At 38.1% G+C, this 22534-nt stretch overlaps 1 protein-coding gene across 3 annotated transcripts; it reads right to left on the bottom strand.

Moving 5' to 3' along the window:
- Positions 1-1787: 1787 nt before the first annotated feature.
- LOC129371435 (rap guanine nucleotide exchange factor 5-like) lies at positions 1788-22528 on the bottom strand. 3 transcript variants are annotated; one of them, XM_055048022.1, is made up of 18 exons: positions 22168-22528; positions 17762-17901; positions 17076-17176; positions 11275-11353; positions 10947-11091; positions 10776-10873; positions 7756-7786; positions 7501-7579; positions 6636-6785; positions 6125-6222; positions 5029-5151; positions 4737-4915; positions 4470-4560; positions 4319-4369; positions 3977-4064; positions 3770-3834; positions 3630-3684; positions 1788-2906 (listed from the first exon to the last, which is right to left on the bottom strand). In XM_055048022.1, the coding sequence occupies exons 1-18, from the start codon at positions 22345-22347 to the stop codon at positions 2788-2790; spliced, it is 1872 nt and encodes a 623-aa protein (XP_054903997.1). In that variant the 5' UTR covers positions 22348-22528; the 3' UTR covers positions 1788-2787. The 3 variants fall into 3 exon arrangements, with proteins under 3 accessions (XP_054903997.1, XP_054903999.1, XP_054903998.1); XM_055048024.1 differs by lacking the exons at positions 17762-17901; positions 22168-22528 and adding an exon at positions 17504-17701; XM_055048023.1 differs by lacking the exons at positions 17762-17901; positions 22168-22528 and having other exon boundaries at positions 17076-17701.
- Positions 22529-22534: the final 6 nt, after the last annotated feature.

Genomic DNA, 22534 nt, shown 5'->3' with positions numbered 1-22534 from the left:
GATAAATGAAAATCTACTAAAATACCTATCAGCAGGTCAGAACTTTTCAAATCTGGTGATTAGAAATCAGGCACAGAATCTCGGTCAGTGGATGAAAAGGTTTTATTGCATGCACAGTTGACAGAGGTGGTCAGTTCATCACTGGACACGTAGAGCAGCGAACAAAAAGGATTAAACAAAAGCATAATAATTTTTTGAATCTGTAGAACAAATTAAGAATTAAATAAATATCGATATGGAGCGTTTTAGCATGTATCCACAATATAAATACTCAACTGTACATAGTTAAATATAAATTTTGAATTAGATAATTGTTGTGTGTGTTAACTGAACAGTTTTACTCCTGTAGCAATATTTCACTACAATAATAGATTGTTGAGTTTGCAAACACCCAATGTGTGAGGAACTTGCTGTCTGTCCTAATCTTTAGCTAAATAATCAGAAATCTGTAAGTATTAAGCTAATTCATTAGGTGCTAAAAGCTTCTAAAACTCATTTAAAACAGATTTAGTGAATAATTATCACAGGAACTATTTTATATGTTGCATTTAAACTTTACATTGTATTTTCAAATTTGACCTTTGAACTATTAGAGAGCTGCTTTAATAATTAAGTCTGTTGACCAACAACTGAAATTTAGACTAATTTTAATCTTTATTCAGGAAATTTTATAGTGAGGATTTGTATAATCTTGAAGACATGGAAGAAAATTACATGTTAATTGTTCATGTTTTCATCAAGCAAAGAACCTTGAATTGCCTTTTTTCTAAAATGTGCTATGCAAATTAACATTGCATTTCTTCAGGTCACTTTAAAAGTCCTCACTGGACTTTAGGTCTGTTCTAACGAACCTCCTATTCCCTGTAAGTCGTCTCTAAAGTTTTACAATATGAAAAGTATATAACTTTTAGTATGGTCAAAAAAAACATTTCTAAATGCCTGTACATGTCAAAGTCTCTCAGGAAAATCTTGCCAGTTTAAAATTTAAGAAGGAAAGAAAAAAAAATCATGGTTAGCTTTCATTCTAAACAATAATCGCCATCTCCTTTTATTCAACGGGATGATTACGTGTTGTAGAAAAATAGTCATGTGAAAACAGCCTCAGTCTTGAGTGAATGTAACAGAAGTTTTGATAATTTTGCTCTGTCAGTATAAAGGACTGCTATTTAGGAAAAGAAAAATATAATAGAATCCACTTTTTTTTGTTTTTAAATCAACGTTCAAGTTTATTTAGCTCTCATGTTACCTCAAGAACTTCTCTGATTGGTTGAGCAGTTCCTGGAGATGACTTTTCACCCTTCATGTTGTGGGTAAGTGGAGACCCAAGACTGACCAAACATTTGAATTAATCAAGGTTTTCCCCAGCAGAGTCAGGGACGTCTTGTGTACCTTTTCGAAGATTTGGTTTTGTCAACTGCTTGTTCCTGTCATTGTTCACAAAGTCAAGAAGAAAACTACTCTTTTATGTGAATGTTCTGCTATTTTCTGGTTTGTCCTCACAACACTTTGGAAAGGTGGTCATTGTAGGGTCTCTTAACAAGTACTGTATTTGTGCCTTGGATTTCTTGTCAGTTAAGACGAGAGACGATGTTGAAGCCACACACTCGCAGAGGTCCAGGAAGGACCAAGTAAGGCGCTTTTTGCTGTTCTTGTGCTAACAGGAGATGAATCGAGGCAGGTTTTAAACCTTGGGTCTACCTCCTTGTTTTGTTCCAAAGATTAAAATAGGTACTACAATCTAAGTTTTGAAGCTACTGTCTGTGGGCACCTGAGACACTGAGCAACTCTGACTTTTGATAGATTTTAATCAGCGAAGACAAAAATTGGACCTTCAGTTCACTTGACCTAAAACTCCCCACTCTTGTCACGGTTTGTTGAATTAGCGTCAGGTCTTTTTCTTCTCTTCTTTGATTGAGATCTCTTGATTTCACTGATTGCGAGCTCCAGGGGATTTTTCTTTTCCAAACTTTTTTGAACTTTTAATTTTAGCATTGGGTCTAAATAAAAATTAAAGGGAACCTACAAATTTTTTGACATTTGTGTTCTAGAAACAGTCCAAATGCTGAAAAAAAACAAACATCTAGCCTTAGCCAGGTCATTCTGAAAGAAGCTCATAAGTGGCAGAACAGAGGAGGTGAAATCTCATTTTCCAATGATTCTGAGAAAGAAATTTAATGACCATGTTATTTTACAGCCCATATATCTCTTCTAACTCGTTTTAATAGGAATCTTCCTTTTTTTAGCACTGTATGTAAAGTTTAAATTGATTTTGTTGGGGTATGAAAGACGAATCATGACCATTAATGCAATTTAAAGTCACTTGAGAGCGTAACAGTATTAATCAACTGGAAGTATTCATTGCAGTGTGCCATTGAAACAGAAAAAATTCCCTTGCTAACTCCTGCCATCTGGAGGTCTTCATGAAAACAGCAGCAGCTTTGGACCCCATAAAGATGTCTTGATAAATGGCTGGCACTAGAGGCTTCTGCTGTTGTTTGCAGTTCAGCGGCTGGCGCTGCAGCTTTCCTGTTGAGTAATAGTTGAATGAATCAGTCACGTGGTAGTGGATCCAAACTGTTTCTGTGGCCTTCCTCACATGTGTCTTTCACTGCTTGTTTAGGTCTCTGGTGACAGCCTCATGTTACTCCATCTTGTGTGTTTGAGTCAGAAACGTGCATACCTCCCAGCACAGGACTGCTGACCGAGTCCTGTGCACTACGAGCTGAGACAGTGATCAGTTGGTCCTTGGCAATTCCACAGAGTGGGAAGAATAGAAAAAGCTCCTGTCTACGCACGAGGCTCCAGTCTGTGTGACAGTTCGAACAGAGTCTGCTGATTGTCGATGACATGAAGGTAATCAGTGTAGGATCGAACCTCTGAGCTGCTCTTCTGGGCAATTCCATTTCCTAGAAGAAGGACATTATTTTATTTCTAAGCTGTGATGCTATTAATCCACAAGTGTTCAAATGCTTGAAACACTATCCAAAAGTAATTAAAAATTGGGACAGGGTGAATAACTAGAACCAATCTCTTTGGTTTCCTTAGATATTGGAATAATAAACTGAAGTTTACAGAGTTTGAAAAGTATAGGATCAGTTCAAATGCATCATTAGATTGAGTTAACTACTTGAGATCCTAAAAGCATACTCCTCTCCGTGTTTATAGATGTTTCCCTGCTTTAGTACACCTGATTCAGATGTCTGCAATTCAGTAAAAGCCTGTTACTCAGCCATCCCCTGAAATAAGTTTTGCTGAAGCAGAAAACCATCTAAAACATGCAGGACGGTATGACTTGAGGGAACACTGCTTAAGTCGATGGTTCTCAAACATTCTGTCTCATTGAAACTACAAACACCTTGTAGATCCATCAGCCAGAGGTTGGAATAGGACAGAAATTGGAATCAGATATTTATTTTTTTAATCAACTCTGAGTGATGGGCAGCTCAAATGCTAAGTCAGAATTATTTTTTCTTTTAACATCAATTCTCCCAGTTTTTGTTTTAACAATGAATGTCTTGTATAAAAATTTAGCAATACCTGGTGTTAAACAAAAAAAAAAAAAGATCTCATTGTGGTTACCAGTTTATAACGTCACATCTTGCATGACAAGCGATCTGAATACTACTGACCCATGCGGTCTTGCTGACACTCTCGGATGAGTCTCGCCATGTCTGCTATCATGTGCTGGAGGATACAGGTAAAGACTTTGATTAAGCATTTTCCGTACTGTATGATTCCTGTCCAGAAGATAAAAGGCACAAAAACTTACCAACTTCTCAAAATTGACCAGATTATCGTGAAATGTTTTGTTGCCTTCATGGATGAATGTGATGTCTAAAAGGGAAAAGATTTATATTTAGTGAAAAGTTTAAAAATTTGGGTGTAAAAATGGAATCATCCGATGATTGTGACAACTCCCCGTTTTACCCCAATGTTATGTTTTTGGGCTCCTGAAGCAGAAGAGTAAGAAACACACCCTTTAAGAGTAAAGGAAGAAATGGGATCTTGGGGGACTTCATCTTCTTGAATGAGTCCCTGTATGCCTTGTGGTTCAGAGAGGGATCCTGTGAAGAAATGTTCAAAATGAGTGAAACTCTCCAGGGAAGAGTGTGTGTGTGTCTGTGCATGCAGACATCATTAGAAGTGAATTCTGGAAGGATTCGAAGCTAATGATCACATGAACCTGACATTCTTTAGCGAAGTAAAACATGTTTGGTTTTAGCTCCTTGTATTCCCCTGGCGCAGCATGATTAACATCAACGCTCTGCTTTCAGCAGTCAGAGGTAATTTAACAATTATCTATGAGTAGTAGACTCACCGTGAATGTCTCCAGCTCGGAAAACAATTTCTTAAATTTACCAGGAATTTTCTGCAGGGACAGAAACATTAGTTATTAGTTTTTCCAGACAATTCAACTGTTGCTGCAAACAATAATAAATTGATGGCAGAAGGAAAAGAGGAAATCTAACCTCCCACGTCTGACTGAGGCGGCTTACAGCACCAGCATTCAGGCCCATAATTATGGCAAAAAAGCTGTTGAGGTTCCTCTGTGCTTTACAGCTAGAAAAAAAAAATAAAACCGAGCTTTAAGGTTTATATTTCAGAAGAATTTAAGTAAGTGCAACTTAGTGGTTTGCCACAAGAGGGCGTTGGATTTTCAATCAAATCAAGGCTTTTGTTACAGCAAAGTAGTATTAAAAGGCAATCGGTAATTATTTTTGTGAAAAGTGACTAACTGAGCAGCAATTTTGATGAACTTCTTGATGAGCTGCACCCTTTTGCAGAGCGTTGGGCACAGCAGCACCTCAGTCATGACCCACAGCTGGACTTCATTGCATTGCTGCAGCAGCATCTCTAATGGCATTGTGTAGCTACTGCAAACATGGCGGTTGAAGGTGAAGTAGATCAGTTCCTGCTGTAAGACAAAAAGAAAAAAACTTTAACTGAGGTGGAGTAAGCTATGACAAATAGAAAGATGACACATCCAGAGGTAACTATTTGTGCTTAAGGATGCAAATAGAGGCCAACCTCGTGCATCGAGTTGAAAATTGTCCAGTCAAAGTTGGTGAGTGCAACAGCCACATCCCAGGTATTTAAAGTCAGCATGCGGGCTGTCCTCTGTTGCAAATCTGAGTTATCTGTAAATGGGTTCTATAGAGGAAAAACACATAATTTATTTTATTTTTTTATTATTATTATTATTTGCCAAAGTAATTTTAAATCATCTTTTTTGCTGGAAGACATCAACAGTTAGGCAGAAACATTTCAACAACCCATTTTAGACACAAGAAATCAGATTTTACTGAAGGAGGATTTGATATGAATTTATTATCCATTTGCTAAGATTATTAGGTTTTAAGTATGAAAGCACTTGTTTTCTTGTAGAATTTCTCAACAGAGTAAATTCTACATTGATATTATTTTTTTATTTAAGAGTAATCAGTCAATAATTTGATTTCTGTAAACTTTCCAAGTTGAGAAAATGATTAGGCAATCCTACCAATGATGAAGGCGCTGTGTATTATAGACTGACAAAAATGGATCCTTGTTATTTATCATATTAAGAACTAAAATGACCAAATGGAATGTTTTGCAGTGAAATTTTTGTCTTCAGCAGTAGATCTTATTGAGATTTTCTTAATGGTTGGTTGAGTCAGTTTACAAGTTTTATTTTCCTGATCCATATATGATTTTGGTTTAAAATTTTGTTGTTGTTTTGTTTTACAGTGTTCCTCCTTATTTGTGCCTTCTTTGAAGGCTATTTTACATTTCCCTTTGTCTTTTGTGATGATTTGTATCATTCTCTCAAAAGGCTCAGCTTGCGTCTATATAAATACTGTTTTGAATTTATGTGATTTTAGGCCAGACTTCCCAAAACCTATACTACAATGTGACCCACACATAATTATAAAATCCAATAAATTGTAAATTATTATTTTTTTATTTAAGGAATATTTTTAAGCACTTATGTTCATTAGAATTTTACATCATATTTTTATTTAGTCTTTTTTGTGTTTCTCTGATTTCAAACAATCTCCTCACTCCTTTTTCTTGGATGCAATTCTCTCCCACTAAATCTGCTCCTGAGCCCCATCAAAGTCACAAATCACAATGTCGTTCCTACCAGGACTTCACCGAGGTCCTTCCTGCACACATGAAGCCTCCCCACTGGCTGTAAAGAATTGGAGAAAACTCTGTCCTGAGGCTGCAGGAGGAGTCTACCTGCAAAGAGGAAAACACATCACAAACAGCAGAATGCCATTAAAAATGAGTCAGGTAGCCTGCAAGCATATATCAGTGCTCAGAGATAAGGCTCAATGGCAGCCTGTTCCTCAAGGAAACCAGTTACGTCTGCCACAGAAAACAGATTCTAGCCTGCAATGGTTTGAACCAGGCATGCAGTTAATTCAGCTTATGAGATGGGCTGAATAACTGATAATAAAATGCAATCAATGAAAACAAGTTCATAATCTTTTATTGTACCTGGATGGTCTGCATTTAAATATTCTTCATAATGTAAAAGAATTCTAGAAAGCTTAATTTTTGCTCCAAAAAGTTACTCTTTAGGTGAGCTGTGTTGTGCCATGAGTCATCTGTGATGGTTGTGCGCTGTAAGAGATCAGAGTGGTGTTTACCTCCAGGATAAGTAATGGCCACTAGTATCAGTTCAGATGCAGGAACATCCATCCTTTCTGCCACGGCCTGCAACAGCTCCTGAGCAACCACCTCACAGTGGACCTTCGCACTAAGATACGAGTCCATCGTGACGTACACACGGCAGAGAACTGGAAAAGAAGATGTAGCTATTTTTAATAAGTTTGAATATCACTAATTGTTTTTTTGTTTTTTTAATTTGTCAGTAACTCAATTCATGAGTTGAGATTAATAGCATTGATTGTCCTGTAAAACTGTGGGTATTTGATTTTGCATGGGGCATTGCTGCCATCTGTTGGAGTTTTAGGGAACTGCTTTACTTTTATGCAATGCCTGTAAGAAGCAGGTTATAGGTCAACATGAGTGTTTATGTTAACATGATCTCAATCCATTTCACCTGGAAATAAAGGAAGAAGTAATAAATCCTGACTAGTGTGAAAGGAGTTTGGCTGAAACCTTTTATTTATGTTAAATATACCGATCTGCTTAAGAACTGATGAAAATGCATTTAAAATTAGGAAATCACAGGCTAATAAAAAACAATGTCATTTTTATTCCAGAAATGTGGGCTTAATGAAAAGTTTCATATGTACTAATAGGTTATCAAAATGCACTTTTCACGTGATTAAAAAGAACATTGAGTGTTGATAAGCAAATCAACACTCAAATAAAAACTGATCCAAAAGTGGAAAACATAGTTAGCCAGGAATTTGCATTTCCAAACTTTCATTCCTTGGAAAGAACCGTATTGTTTCAAGCTCCCAGCTTAACGTTTCCTTTCATTCATTTTGAAAATAGTGTAATGATGGGAGGAATGTCCAAAAAACGTCACCTTGCAGGACTTACCTTCCTTGTTCTCTCTCTGTGTGATTCTGGATCTGAGCCCATTCTCTTTCAAGCTCAATTGGTGGGAAAGAGCTCTACCCTAAAAAGCAGAATAAGGGAAGAGCCATTGATTATAATGCATGTTAAGAATTTTAATTTGAGCAACAAAACAAAATAATACTGGTTTTTATGGTGTTAATCCCAGATATGCTCGAGATCTGTTTTTTATGAGAACTTTTCTCTTTTAAAGATATAAAACAGGAAATTCTCACTTACATTTCTGTGTGGTGAATCATCATTCACAGTGCTACAAACAAATAAAAACAGAAGAGAAAAGGTTAAATTATTTTATTTTACAAATCAATTTAAACTTTTATTTCACACCAATTGGTTATTTTTTTAGACTATATACATTATTATCAAATCTTTCTATTAACACATAAATATAAATGTCGTGTTGTGCTAAAGTTGAAGTTTATGCCTCTGACTTATGTCAACATTTATTTAAATTATGCCAGAGGCACATAAACTAAGGCACATGTGATGTGAAAACATGGGAATCACATGAGTGTTTTCCACAAAGTACCAAAATCAAACATAAACATGAACATTTGTGTGAACCACATGTGCATCTTTTATGTGCTACATTATTTTCAGATGTGATTTTTACCTGTGAAATTAATTACATTTTTATTACATATTCAGTATAATCATCCAATCTTTACATGAAAAAAAATCTGATCATATGTGGTGCACATGTGAGAAATATGTGATCACATGTTGAATACATGTTCACATGAACAAAATATTTTTTCACATGTGGAACATGGGAACCACATGTGAATTTAAAGGGATTTTTTGTAAGGCTGTATTTATCCATTACAAGCTCTGCAGCATTCAGTCCATTACTGGCATTCAGTGTCAAGTGGAGATTAAAGTGCTTAGCAGATTTTAGACATTCCAAAGTGATCTCTTCTTTTCATCATCCTATTCTCATCGGTTCGTTCTGGTCTGCATGATATATAGCCCTGTGCCTGTGTTCATTGCTCAGCTTTCACAAGTTTTGCATCCCAATAGGCATGCTGACACAGAACTGGTCCTGAGGGATCCCTCCTTGGAGGCTAGCAGCAGTAGCCTTGTGCTAATGAAAAACCTGATTCCCTTTGTCACGTCTAAACAGACCCCGCCTTACAAAAAGAGCAGAGTCACTGTGGATATCTATGACTTCACATGTCACAGGAGGATACAGAATGCCAAGCAGAAATTGGGTTTTGTTCTCACTGTGAGGTTTCCAAATCATATGACTTGAAGTTCAATTTGCACATAAATCCAGATGGAAGCTGATCAGGAGGCAGGTTGGGAGGAAGGAGCCTCCGTCTATAAAAAACGACACCTTTTCACACAGCAGCAGATTGCCACAGCAGTGGGATTGGCTGCGCTTGTCCCCATCTGAGACAGGACTGATTGTGAAAAGCCCATAAATTCAAGATTATGTCAGTGGGTAACACCCACACACAGTCTAGCAGTATGATGGGGTAGCAGTTGTGTGTTTCCCTTTCAGGATATAAACATAAAAAAGTCAGGCTGAGATACCAGCACCAACAGAAAAATACTTAATTACACATATGCAGATGTTCACTGGGGAAAAACTCAGTTTGGTGGCTGAACAAATTGGTCAGAGGGAGATGGGCAGGACATTAAGTCTGCTCACTCAGGGTTTGTTTAGAAACCAAAGTAACAAGTTTTGTTCATTTTCAAGACTAAAATGATACAACAAAACATCACTTTAGCATTTTAGTTTTTCATGCCTTTTCAACACATCAGTCATGATCACATATATTAGTTCATCAGAATCACATCCAATGCATTCACATTTTACATTTCCAACTTTAATTAGGACATCTTTACGGATTTCAACATGTATAAAGTTGGTGAACTAGCATAAAATTTTACATGGACTATCTAACCTTTACTGATATTTTGACATTATATATTATCCTGTTGCATGCACTCTTTGACATGAGCTTCTGCATCCTGTGATGCAGGATTTAATTTTTTTAAGGGGATTTTAGGGGGGGCAGTATCACTGGATCAACTTAATAACTGGAATCAACTGATTATTATCTGCACTATATAGTCTCCAATCGATGGCAAGAGCAACATGGCAGAATTCAAAGGCACATCACTCCTCAGAGTAAAATATTATATGGCAGTGTCATAAATGAATAAAGAATAAATCTGGCATATTTTAATTGGGCACAGACCTGCAGCCTTTTATGTCAGACCCCTGCTAAGAGCAGCGTCTGTTGCTGTTAGTCTGCCATGATTAAAGTTTCTAAGCAGTCCTTCAGGCTGACCTTTCCTGTCCAACAGCAAGATGTCACACTTGGACTCTGTAGTTGTTTTCTGGAGTTCCACAGTGCATCTTCTTTTATTCAACATTCTCTGATCGAGGCCTGAGGGACTGTCCTGTCACTGCGCTAAAGAGAATCTTTCTGATGTGATTGGACACTTGCAAACACTAATTTCTTTCTTCATGAGAAAGAAAATGCTGCAAGTTGCGTGCTTTGAATAGCACTTTCACCTCTCAAAAGTTTTCTTATTTTGTCACATTATAACCACAAACCCCAACATATAACATATATAACAGGAGACCAACACCAAGTTATTAACTTACCCATCTACACTAATGGAAACAGCGCAAATCTGCCACCACCATGTTTTATAGGAGGGATTACGAGTTTAGAGTGATTTTTAAAGAATGAATATTGATTTGCAAGTGCATCTTGCTTATAACTTTATTCCTGATCTGTCTGCCGTGTTCCTTGATTTTCATATATATATATGTCCACTTCTTTTTTTCCACCAATGCCACACTCTGGAATAACTCAACAACTTGTGTGTTTGAGTCATGTTAGTTTTTTGCCAGCGGAGTGAAGAGACGATGTAGGCATTGCATTCTTTCTATTGCCTAGTTATAGCAATACTTTTTCTCTTATGTGAGAACCACTCCTAGCAGCTTGTCATTATTGCTTAAAACCAGAATTTCCTCTCTTTCTTACATTCCAAATAAAGAGCAAAATGACCTTTAAATCCCCGAGAATAAAACCGCCGAGCACAGAAATTACAATTCCTGAATGGAGTCATTGATGAAAAGCTAAAACGGGAGGCCTGGAGAGAAGAACTCTGTCTTTGTGTTCAAAAGTTCCTCTTAGACCACCAACATGTCATTTCTATTGGATGTCATAAACATGAAAATAAAAAAAGATAGAAAAAATCCAGATACAGTTACTTACTGTCTGCGTCTTAGCTGGTAGAATTTCTGCAACTCTATCACATCTTTCTCCAGGGCTGGGTGCTCATAAAGATCATCGAACACACAGCGATACAAACTCTGGAAGCACAGCAGTCTGTCATCATTCTACGTCTCATCTCACGTTCCACTCATTTCCACAGATATTTCCTACCTTGATGAAGACTTTCACATGTTCGTCCTCTCTCAGGAACTCCTTGCAGAGAGACATCCACTGCCATACCAGGTGCAGGACTTTCTGTTTCCTCTCCAGAACCTCTTTCAGGTCCTCCTTAATTTTGTGCCGCTTGTTGCAATAGGTGATTAATGGTTAAGGATCGGATTTCCATACATTCAATGAGACGATTCAACAGTGTGTGGAAGCTCAAGCACTAATGCTTTTCTTTAACACCCATTTTTTTTGTTTGTAAATTGAATTTGTGTGTGTAATTAGGAATAAATAATCACAACGCTTCTGCAGAAATACCCCCATGCAAGGATATTGTTCCAAAAGAGCTTGACATAAATCGCTGGTTGACATGAACACTGGGTACGTGAGTAGAAAGTCATCCAGAAGCATATCTGCAAAGACACATACATATAGATAAAGGTAAAAAATGTGTATGTTTCAGTAGCAAATGTTCAGAGAGATTTTCCACTTTGAAAAAAGGTATGCTATTACAGGAAAACAGGCTTAAACGCTGCAGGAACCCAGTCTCATTAAAGCAGCAGTACGCTGAAGGGCAGGAACAGTACCGACCCCGGCAGCTGCATGATTAATATCTTCTGAACTGCTTATATTGCTAGGCTGCACTTATGATTCATATGGCCTCACCTTTTTTTCCATGTTCCACTTTAATACCACAAGGATAGCTCGTTCTTTACTGCCAAAAATCATTTAGAGTTCGCTGAGCAACACGAAAACATAAAAAACTTCTCTAGAGCAAAATTATTTGCTGTCAGTCTGAAGGAAATAAAAGTAAACAGAAGCCTTCTTCAGACTCTCATAATAGTTTATGCCATCTGCGTCAATGGAGATAAGCTAACAACGTGACGGTGTCAGATGATGCTTCTCTAGCTTGTCTTTTTATTTTTGCACTTGAAAAGAAAAAATCTGATACAAATCAGATCAGTCATCCTAATCTGCTTTTAGGTGCAAATTTTCTGCCCATTTATCTGTTTATGATTCATCCCAAGTCATGCTAATTGTTCTGCTGCTCAGTTTCTGTGTAATTAATGCAAAGTCAGTATAGTGAACTGTGTTGAACTGAAGTGAACTGAATTAAAGGGAAAATACAGAACTTTGATATTTCAATATTTTCATTCAATGTTACCGCTGCAATCACAGATCAACTTAGTATGTGTTTTGTTAGAAAGATTGCTCTTGTAAATATTCTTATAGTGATATATAATTTCTCTTACTGGTACCCATTGTTTTTCGTACAAAAAGTCAAAAATACTGCCAGTTATTCATTTAACAATATTTTATTTTGCATTGTAGGATCAGTCCTTAGACCAAGAATTGTAAATTACTTCCTTTAATTTTACCGCAGCTTCCAGAGTCTTTTGTGAGTGTTCCGGTCCAGCAGACGCACCGACATCATTATGTTAATCCGTTCAGAGCAGCTGTGCATACATAACTCCCCGCTTATGAGGGGGTTACTCTCTCACATGCATGTAGCAGTCATAAACAACACAGTGACACAGCCTTAACAGAAAGTCTGAAAACAACAACAGGGAACGAGAAACTACCTCACAAGCTGCAGCACTTTCACAATCCTCTGTAATATCTAGCGTGTTAAGGACCATTTCTGGTATATTTTCTAGCCCCCTCAAGACCAGTATGTCTTATGGAGAACCATTTGTCTTTAGAAATGAGACAAAGTGTGGTTATAGCGTTCCCCCGAGTTTAGGCTCAAAGGTTATGTTTAGAGGTAGGCTGTGAATTAGGATTTGGGATATACTCGTCGTCTGCAACAGACTGGCGACCTGTCCAGGGTTTACCCCGCCTCTCGCCCGGAATATTAGCTGGAGATACCCGAACCCTCTGGGGACAAGGGTGTAAGAAAATGGATGGATGGATTTACTAGTCGTGATTAGGAAAAATGTCTGGATTGGGCATGAATCCTGTTACTGAAAGTCAAAACACAGTCCTAATATGGATAGAAATACAAATATTGAATTGAATATCCTTTATTTATTTATTATTCTAGAGGGAAATTCACATTTCAGTAAAACTTGTCCAAAGAACAACATACAAACAACATGGGAGACAGGTGCCTGAGACTGCAGCCCAGAGGGGGCGTCACCTTTCATTAGATGAGACAATAAAGGAGGGATAGACTGAGGAAGAAAAAACTTTACATGAGCGATCAACGGTTCCTAAAAAACATGACCAATGCCAGAGGGTACGGGCCCATGCATTCAGGAAATGTTCTAACATGCACACATATTAAGTATTAATTTTGTGTATATAGTCAATACTAAATAAAATTATTTGAAAAGTGTTTCTTCTGTTTGAATATATTTAGTACATATTTGTATTTTAGTCTTTAAAATGACAGAATTTGTATTTTAGTCTTTAAAATGACAGAATTTGTCTCACTTTATATTTTGTCTGATGACATCATTTCAAAAATAATTAATAAGACTACATGACCAGTTGCTCTGTTCTGATCAGTGCAAGCTATACAGTGAGCACAGGAATGTGTAATTATTATTATTTTATTTATTTAGCGTAAAACAAGAGTCTTTATATTTGAATATGACAGTCATCCACCTAATGGGATTCCTTTTTGTCCTGTCACAAAACACCACGGAGATCCTGTCATTACAGAAACAAATGATCTAGAACATGCTTCTGAGAGCTGGCTGCTCTGTGCAGTGAAGGAATCAATAACTGCATTTCAGATGAAGCCCAGGAAAAGCTGCAACTGTCCTGCATGGCTCTTGTGTATGCAAAGGAAGGAAAGGAAAGCAGCCTTTCACTCAGCTCTGGTTCATGTTTGCTTTCCCCTCAAACATGCCTCTAGTGCTTCCAGAAAGAAGAAATTCTCTGCATTCTCAATGTTGTGAGCTGAGGATTTGCAAATAATTGCTACTGTCATTGTGTTGCATGTGCAGGTCAGAACTTCTCAGTAAATCAGAGTTTTATTGAAAATAGATCTAATAATAAATGATTTAACCTAAACAGTAAAACTCATGTAATCATATATACAATATTTATGACATGCCTGTGATAGGTTTTAACTGTTATCTAATTATCATTATTAGTTATTAGTTATAATTGCTTGCAACTAATGAAAACTCCAACTGAAGTTTCTATGACTAAGTAAATTATGCATAGAAAAAAAAATACATAAGTAAGAAGAACAACCACAGCTTTGAGAGGACTCTGAAGCAAAGCAGATTCAACACCTTAGAAAGGATTCACCCAAGCATGGACTCTGATCCAAGAGTCACTACATACGTGTGATGTATGTACAACATGGGCTGCAGCTACAGCATTCCTTACGTTAAATCACTCCTGAACAATCTGGAGTGCAGCGCCCCACCTGGGCGACATCAGCCATTTTTCACCTGAAAATAGCATTTCAGTTGAAATCAAATTCCCAGAGTGTGTAGAAAGAGTAAAGAAGTAAAGGATCCAAGTTTTTTGAGGTCTAGTGTAAAGTTTCAACACTGAGTGACAATTTTGAGAGTCATGTCATCTGGTGATGTTGGTCCATTGTGTTTTATCAAGTCTAGATTAAATGCATTCATCTAATAGGACATGCAAAGTGTTTTGTGTCTCATTTAGCCGTCAAGCTCCATAGAGAACTGGATTTCCTTTTTACACCATGGCTCGGCACTTGTCCACACTGCCAGACTATCAATACCCATTGTGCGTGACTGGTCTTTAACCTTTCCTGACCTAAACCTGATGGTTAATCTATGGAGTATTGTTAAAAGTAAGACAAGAAAAACCAGAGCCAGCAATGCAGATGTGCTGAAGTTGCATGATCTTTAAAATAAACAACTGAAAAATGTCTCCTGATGTGAAATTAGTCTTTGCAATATACGAGTTTCACTTTTCAAAATGTAATTCCTGAAATACATTTTGAAAATGTATTTTTGATTGTTGAGAAGGAATAAGTTTTTCTCTAACTTCATTTCTAGAGTGTGTCTACATTTTTTGTGTGCGTGGTTGAAATGCTTGTTATATTCTGGGTGTGTCTTTTGTGGCAGCCGTCTTTGGACCCTGCTGAAGAAGAAACCTGCCTCACACCCAGGTCTTTCATAGAGACAGCAGTGATAAGAGCTGGAGTTTGATTGGCTGAAGCTTAAAATACTTTAGAGAATAAAATGTTTTATAATTTGTGCATTTGCATGCATAAAATGTGCACCTTATATTTCATTATTGATAAAAAATGGTCAGTGTTTACACTGTGTGTTACTGAAATAAATACATTTTCTAATTGACCTCACCACCTCTCTGGAAGGCTGATGTGATTGGCTGGTGTAAATTGAGAAGGAGGGGTTTAATCAGTGCATGGGGAGGCTGCTAGATGCAGCAGGAGAGCTGATGGGGTAGCTGCCATTTTTGAAATCTGCTGTGTTGAACCAAACTTAATAGACCACCTTTGTTGCTGTGCAGCCATGGTTGGCTGACTTATTTATCCTAATTTACTGAAATACACCTCCAAACATATTAAAAATCAAGTCATTTTCCTCCATCTAGAAGAGCAATATCAAACACAGCAACTTGGGGACTGTTCAAAGAAAAATGTATTTGAGTTTGATGACATCAGAACGCCTTAGTCTAGCACGCTTCTGCAAAGCTCTGTGGATCAGCTCAGAAGTAGCATCAAAGGAACAACAACCTTTGCAAGCAGGTACATACAACCCAGCAGGAGTCAAACCACTAAACATCTCTGAGTAAAGACGAGCTGCTGTTCATGACTCCTCTGGTCTCTGGCTGATTGACTTTGGGATTTGATTTTTAATCTATCTGGAGATGTAGGCTTAATGACATCACAAAGCAGTGGAGCTATGATGAATTTAACCAATTTATTTATGTAAGGATATGAGCAGTTTTTTTTTTTAATGTTACTCCTTCCTCCATCTAAAAATGCCTTCCCATCACAGTGACATCAGTTTTACTCAGTTCTTCTGCTCATCACTGATGACAACTTCTTCCTTTAAGAGAATTTTTTTTTTTCTCCCTTCTTTTTACTTGCTTTCTTTCTGTCTTTGTCTGACTATTACACTGCTCTCAGTCATCATCTCTCATTGAGCAAACTCTTCAGCTTCAGCAACAGAGGGTCTCCTCTGCCTTGGCAACAGTGTCGCATTATCATGTACCTGCTGGGATGAGAGGAAATGTGTTGATTTGTCACTGCTGCTGGGTTGGAGTTCATGCGGTGCGGTCCACTGCAGCCACGCTCAAAAGATATGAGGAAGTGTTGCATATTTCTCTCTGGTTTAAAGATTTAATGCTGTGCTATTTTTTTTTTTTGTCAACTAAAAGAATGAATTGACAATAAAAACATAGCTGGTTAACGGAGTCTGGATTGGAAGATTTCCCAAAACACAAAGTAGGAGAAAAAAAAATGCTCTGAAACCAAAAGAAAAATAAATTGTGCGCTGTTTTTTTTTTGTTTTTTGTGGGGGTCAGGGGTCAATTACATCACAGGAGACGTAATTTAGTTGATCAGTTGGTTTCAGTAAGCATTGTGACATACAACTAAATTTTGAGTTTGAATATCAAGGTTCAACCTTGTGTGCTTCATCAGTTATGACAATAAATAGCAGAAATGCCAAAATAAAAAAAACTTAAATTTGCTCTCATTAGTTCCCTTATGCCTGTTGTGATGTCACCGGAGGCGTGGTAGCTTATTTCTAAAAAGATAGGTTTTATTTGAACAATTTGCATCAAAAAGGCAAAGCAAATATAATGTGTTGTACCATAGTTGACAAGCTACTCTTCACTCTTCAGTGGGTTTGATCTGGCTTACAGAAAACTCAAGTGAGTAGCTTTAAAAAAAACAACAAAAAAAAAACAGGCTGAACATTTGGAACATTTAGGCACTCATGATCAACCCGATGATATCGCCTGGAGACAAACTGGAGCACCATCTAATTATGGAGACCAGAAGAGGTAAAGGAAACTTGATTTTTTTATATTATTTTTTGGCCTTTTTCCAGAAATCAGTCAAATGAACTGCTAGTGTTTGCAGTAGATATTAAAATGCTTTTTCATACCTTGACATGACAAAGTAAGTTTAAAAGAAGAGAGGCAAAGTGTTAAAGTAAGGATTCTGACCTGACTCTTTCCCCTGCGTTGTCCCTTGGTCATCATCCAGCGTCATGTCACCCAGAAGATGCTCCAGGATCTTCTCGGGGGTCCCTGACACCACCGCATACCTGTCAGACACAACAGAGTCAGCGGAGGAGTCCCTGCCGATGGAGGACAGAGATCTGCTGCTGCTCCATTCCTCCTCTCCCTCTGTTCCCTCATCGTCTATGTAACGAAAGTAGGGGACGTCAAAGGTGGGCATCGTCTGCGGCTCTGCCCGACTGGTGCTGGTGCTGATGCTCCCCTCCGAGCCCTCCTCATCCTCTTCGTCCTCCTCCTGCTCAACCAGGGCTGCATGCGGCGGCAGCAGCCTGCCGTTCTTCTGGAGATTCAGGGGCTCAGGACGAGATCCCATCCCTGAAGAGTTGCCGTGCCCTCACCCTGGCTGCACTTACTGCTGCGTGACACCTTCATGCATCCACCCTGGTGCGTTCACACCGAGGGATCCCCCTCAGTATGACTGGGAAGGCTGTCTCACAGCTGCATGCTGCTCATTTATGTCTATTTGTGTAGTCATTTATGAGTGGAGAGCTGAGATGTGAGCACGCCTGAGTGAGTGTGTGAGCGACAGAGCCAGAGGAGGAGGCTGATGAGAGAAGGAGAGCTGAGAGAGAGGGAGAGAAAGAGAGGAAGGAGGGAGTGGAGAGGCTTACCTCCTGGTTCTCGCCTCTTCCCTCCCTCCTCCCCTCGACCATACAGCGTGCGCTGGCCGCTCTGACAACACTCGACAGAGAACGAGCACGTCGTGGCCCCGCTCCCTCACACACAAGCGGACTGCCTCGTCACTCTGTGGCTGGAGAGAGAAAAACAAGAGGAGGGGGCTGAGTGTGTCATAAAGGAGAATCCCTTCTCTCCCTCTCACATAAATCACCTCTGATTTCCATCATAATACACTGTCAAAAGCAGCTCTGAAATAGAAAGAAAACGTCCGCATATATCATTATTTGGTCCTTATCGCAGGAGCCCATTCAGGGATTAACATAAATGAGTCACATATTTAAATTATTGAATTATGCACAGAGCCAATTAAATTATGGGGGATGTCCGGGGGGTTGGGGGGAGTCTATTTGAAGCTGTCATTTGGTTATACTGCGCATACTAACAATGGTTTGGACTTCTGCTTAGGCTTTGATCCACACAGTAACTCCCCATGTGATGGATTTATCCCCAATAAGGTGCATTTCAATTCTTTTTCATCATTGCCAACAAACCACAGTCTATGTAGGTCCCGACAACTCTGGCATACATAAAGTAAATGATAATCAAAGCAATCCAGTTGGAGCTTGAAGGATTGTCTTTTTTAATTTTAGTAGTTTTATAAATTATGATTTTTTTATTTTTTTATTTTTTATGTAGAATGCTTTTCAAAAGTATTTTCTTGAATCTTTACACAGGTTGTCATCTCACAACTACAAGCTTCAGTGTATTTTATTGGTCTGTTATGTGATAAGTAGACAGAAATTAGGACATAATTGTGGGGTGTGTTTCTTTACAAACAAAAAGTGTGGCTGGGATTTTTGTTCACACCTGTTTCATGTGTCATCCAGAAAATGGAAAGAGTGTGACATGATCCAAGACATGATTATCCATCTGAACCTTTTGTCTATTTTGCATTAACACACTAATATTTTCCCAACCAGTGTAAAAAAATACAAGATCTTTGTTTGGACAGCATTTATGTAGATGTTTCATCAAAAAAAAAAAAAAAATGTAAAAAACGTACAATTCTCACAACCCTGTCTATTTAAGCACATTTACATATTGCCACGGAGTAGCACTCTGATCCCCCCGACCTCCTTTTTTATGTTGAATTACTTTTGATTTTGTTTATTGATTTGTTCACTGTGTTTGTACAACTTACAAACGCAAATCTTTCCAATTGTACTAAGATCAATATTTTAGATCTTTTTACGAAGACTATCCCTTCATATTTTATTCAGATCTTTGGAACATTTTTCCTTTCTTATCAAGAAGGGTTCTCTTGCTATTAACAGGATGTTTCTGTAAACTTGTGATTAAAAGTTAATTATCTTCATGCAAAATGCAGCCATATTGCTTTCCAATTCTTTGTCTTCTTTTCAGTCTTTTGCAGCCTCCACTTTGAGAAAGAACTGTTGTGCTTGCAGTAACACAATTCCTGATTGGATCTGGACAGTACCAGATCAGATATACTAGCCCTAATGAAGATTTCACTGTATACACAATCATGCATCAGCTCCTTGCTTATAGACCCCCTCCTTCAGTCGTCATCAGTCAATGAATCACTTCTGTTCATGCAATTAGCCAGGGCTGACAGGCTGGAAGTGGCTGCAGTTTGCAGCCCTAATTGTATTTCGTGGAGACAAATTCATGATCCTTCAGTAAAGCAGGATTTCCTGGCACAGTAACATTCAACCAGAGGACACACAGAGACAAAAAGACTGACTTCTGCAAAAACAGCAGGGATGTTCCCATGTGCACAGGATGGAATATTAACTTTAAGACATGCTGGCAGCTTCTTGTTTGATTCATGACTTTGAGAGGATCTCATAAAGCTGTTCCAGCTGATCCCAATGTACGCAGGCACAAAGAAAATGCCTCTTGTGTATTTTCAACCATAAAAGGGTGGAGCCGTGGCACTTCTGTTCACAGAATCTGAATGGTGATGAAAAGATGATGATTAGCTTCCTGGTTCCAGTGAAATGTGCTTTGTATTTCCAGGCAGATCCACCAGGTGCTTTGCTTTTAGCTGCAATGCACAGCTTTTCTGACTCAAATCACAACACCAAAGCCAAAATGTGGATGTCCCTTTCCCCCTCAGAATGAATTATTGATCTGACCACATCTTCTCTGGGATAATTATCTGTGTGCAGTGGGAGACAGACTCATAATACAAAAGACAAGCAACCAGATCCCCTGAGCTGGTGACTAAGATGCAACACAGGTTGAAAAGATCTTGAGTCAACGTTTCCAAAGAAGTCCTCCTAATAAGTATGATCTTACACTACAGCTCAAAGTCACGTTCCTCAAATGTTTTCTGTTCTCATTCATGTCTGGCATGTATGGTGTGAGGCACCTAACAAGGCCTGCAAAGTATTAGTACTGTCAGAGTGCAGACAAGTCCAAATTCCCTCGGGCATGAAATGGCAAGAAGGTTAAGAGTAGCTTAGTTCCTCAAACAATGAAAACTGGCTCGCAAATTTAAAGTTTATTTTATTTTTTACGCAAAAAGAGGAGGTGGTATACAGCAAAGTTTCAAACTTCACACTTTCAACTCAGACAAGCTCTAAAAAAATACTTTTTAGCCTTCAGCACCCCTGTCAAAACCATCCATCGGTTGTCTTCAGCTTATCCGAGATCCGGGTTCAGGAGAAGACAGAGACACTTGCCTCTTTTTTTAGAGGGTTCGTTCTTCTAATAGAAGCTGTATATTGTTGTATATTTGGCCATTCTGTTTCAACATGGCATAAACTGATTTCTATGCTTCTTGATGTCTGATTTCACATACTGAAATGAATCACACATTATGCTGTACAGTCTGTGTTGGGTGAACTCCAGCACCAGTTTGAAGTACTTTGCAAACAAGAAACAGGATCATTTTATGTGATACTTTGATTTCTAGATTAGTTGAAATAATAAACTTGTGGTAATTCATTTTTTTTTTTTTTGTAATTTTCAATTACATTTCAAATGTACACCATGCAACTATGCTGGAGATTTAGCACAGTAAACAGAATGGCGAAGTTATCTACATTGCTGACATTTGATCATACTGTGATTGGTGGCGGCTCAATGCAGGTGGTGAACTTTACTAAATGCTTAACAGATGAGAAAATCTGGCCTTGTTAGGGAGAAAAAGGTCACAAATCTGACGCACGGGAACCCACCCAGAGACCACACAATGTACTGCCAGTACGGTCCAGCCAAAGACGTCAACCTTTCCTGCAATTGTCTAAAAGTCCAGCAAGCCGACACAGCTGGCAGGAAGGGTGAAGCTAAACCCTCAAGAGCTTTGGCCAATCAGAGAGCTCTTGGGCTGATGTAATGTTTTTTGGGGTTTTTTGGACTTATTTTCAAAGCACAGGCAGGTGAAACTGGACAGTGTGTGTGCACTTATGCTTTCAGAATTGCATATGTTGTAAATGTATTGTGCCAAAATCACCACCCATGTGTTTGTGGCACTTGAACACAAGGATGGTTTCTGTGTCCAACTTCATTAGAAGTTAGACACAATGTGTGCCCCTCAAATGTACTAATTTGACAGAATACATTATTATGCTTAATAAGTTAGAATGGCATTAGAATATTCATTTATTTCACTAACACTGTTCTCTATGTGAAACATAGTTTTTTTGTTACACACAGCCTGAAATTTGCAAGCTTTTATTTTTTTACTCCTGATAATCCTTCAACATATTTGATGTTTAACATTTAAAATTCAAATATAACATCAAATTAAGATTTTTTCTTTTTTGTTTTTTTCACAGAAATGTGGTCTCAATGAAAAGTATGTTCAAAACTTCTGCATGGATTTCCAAAAGGTACTAAAATATGCACATACAGTCTGGCTTACTTAACATGACTGCATGTATCAAGTAACCTCAATAGACTTTGAGTTTATGGTCATAGTCATGCTGACGAGCACAGAGGATAGTTTTAGTAAATTATTTTTGTTTTAAATATTCAAAACAGACAATATGCATGTGGTCAAATTTTACTGTACAAGGTTGTTTACATTTGTGCAGTAATATTTCTCTACTTCCGTTGAGTCCATTTTTTCCAACAGAACTTAATATAGTTTTGTGCCCAGTATTTTGTTTTCACAAATATTTACAAATATATTTTATAATTAAATTATGTATTTAATTAGGAATTTCCCTCACTCAGGGACAATTAATGGAATATTCTGTTCTATTCTGTTCAAATACACTAACTAAATGAAAGCATACAGCATGCCATCAGAACTGTACAATATCATATTGACATTTTGATTAATTATAGATAGTACAGAGAAATCAGTTCAGGATGTCAGATAAATGCTTGCATTGAAAATCACAGATTTGATCTTTGTATATCTCACCTCAGATGTCTTCTCTGGACCCTGGCTGTGGCTTTGCAGGAACCGGCAGCCATCCTTTGCCAATCTCTGGACCATCTCCAGTCTGGACAAGTCCTCCTTATCATGCAGGATGCATTTGCTACCCTGCTGCAGTACAGGGGACATAGAGAACATGTACTTGAGACCACAGTCCCACGACATTGTCAGCTAATGACCTGCTGGATTTAAAAGAAGTAAAACACCAGAGCAGCTCTGAAGCATACACTGGTTTGAGTGAAAGTCGTCCAAATAAGAAAAAGCTATGTATGTCAGAGTCGTCAAAGTAAATCCCAGGTGCTGTGCACCTTGCTCAGATCTTTCTAAAAGACTTCCTCAGTTAGACTTCTCA

This window comes from Poeciliopsis prolifica, unplaced genomic scaffold (assembly GCF_027474105.1).
Source record: "Poeciliopsis prolifica strain line A6 unplaced genomic scaffold, Auburn_PproV2 SCAFFOLD026, whole genome shotgun sequence".
In the NCBI taxonomy this organism is placed as follows: Eukaryota; Metazoa; Chordata; class Actinopteri; order Cyprinodontiformes; family Poeciliidae; genus Poeciliopsis; species Poeciliopsis prolifica.
This window is presented reverse-complemented; position numbering and strand designations above follow the sequence as displayed.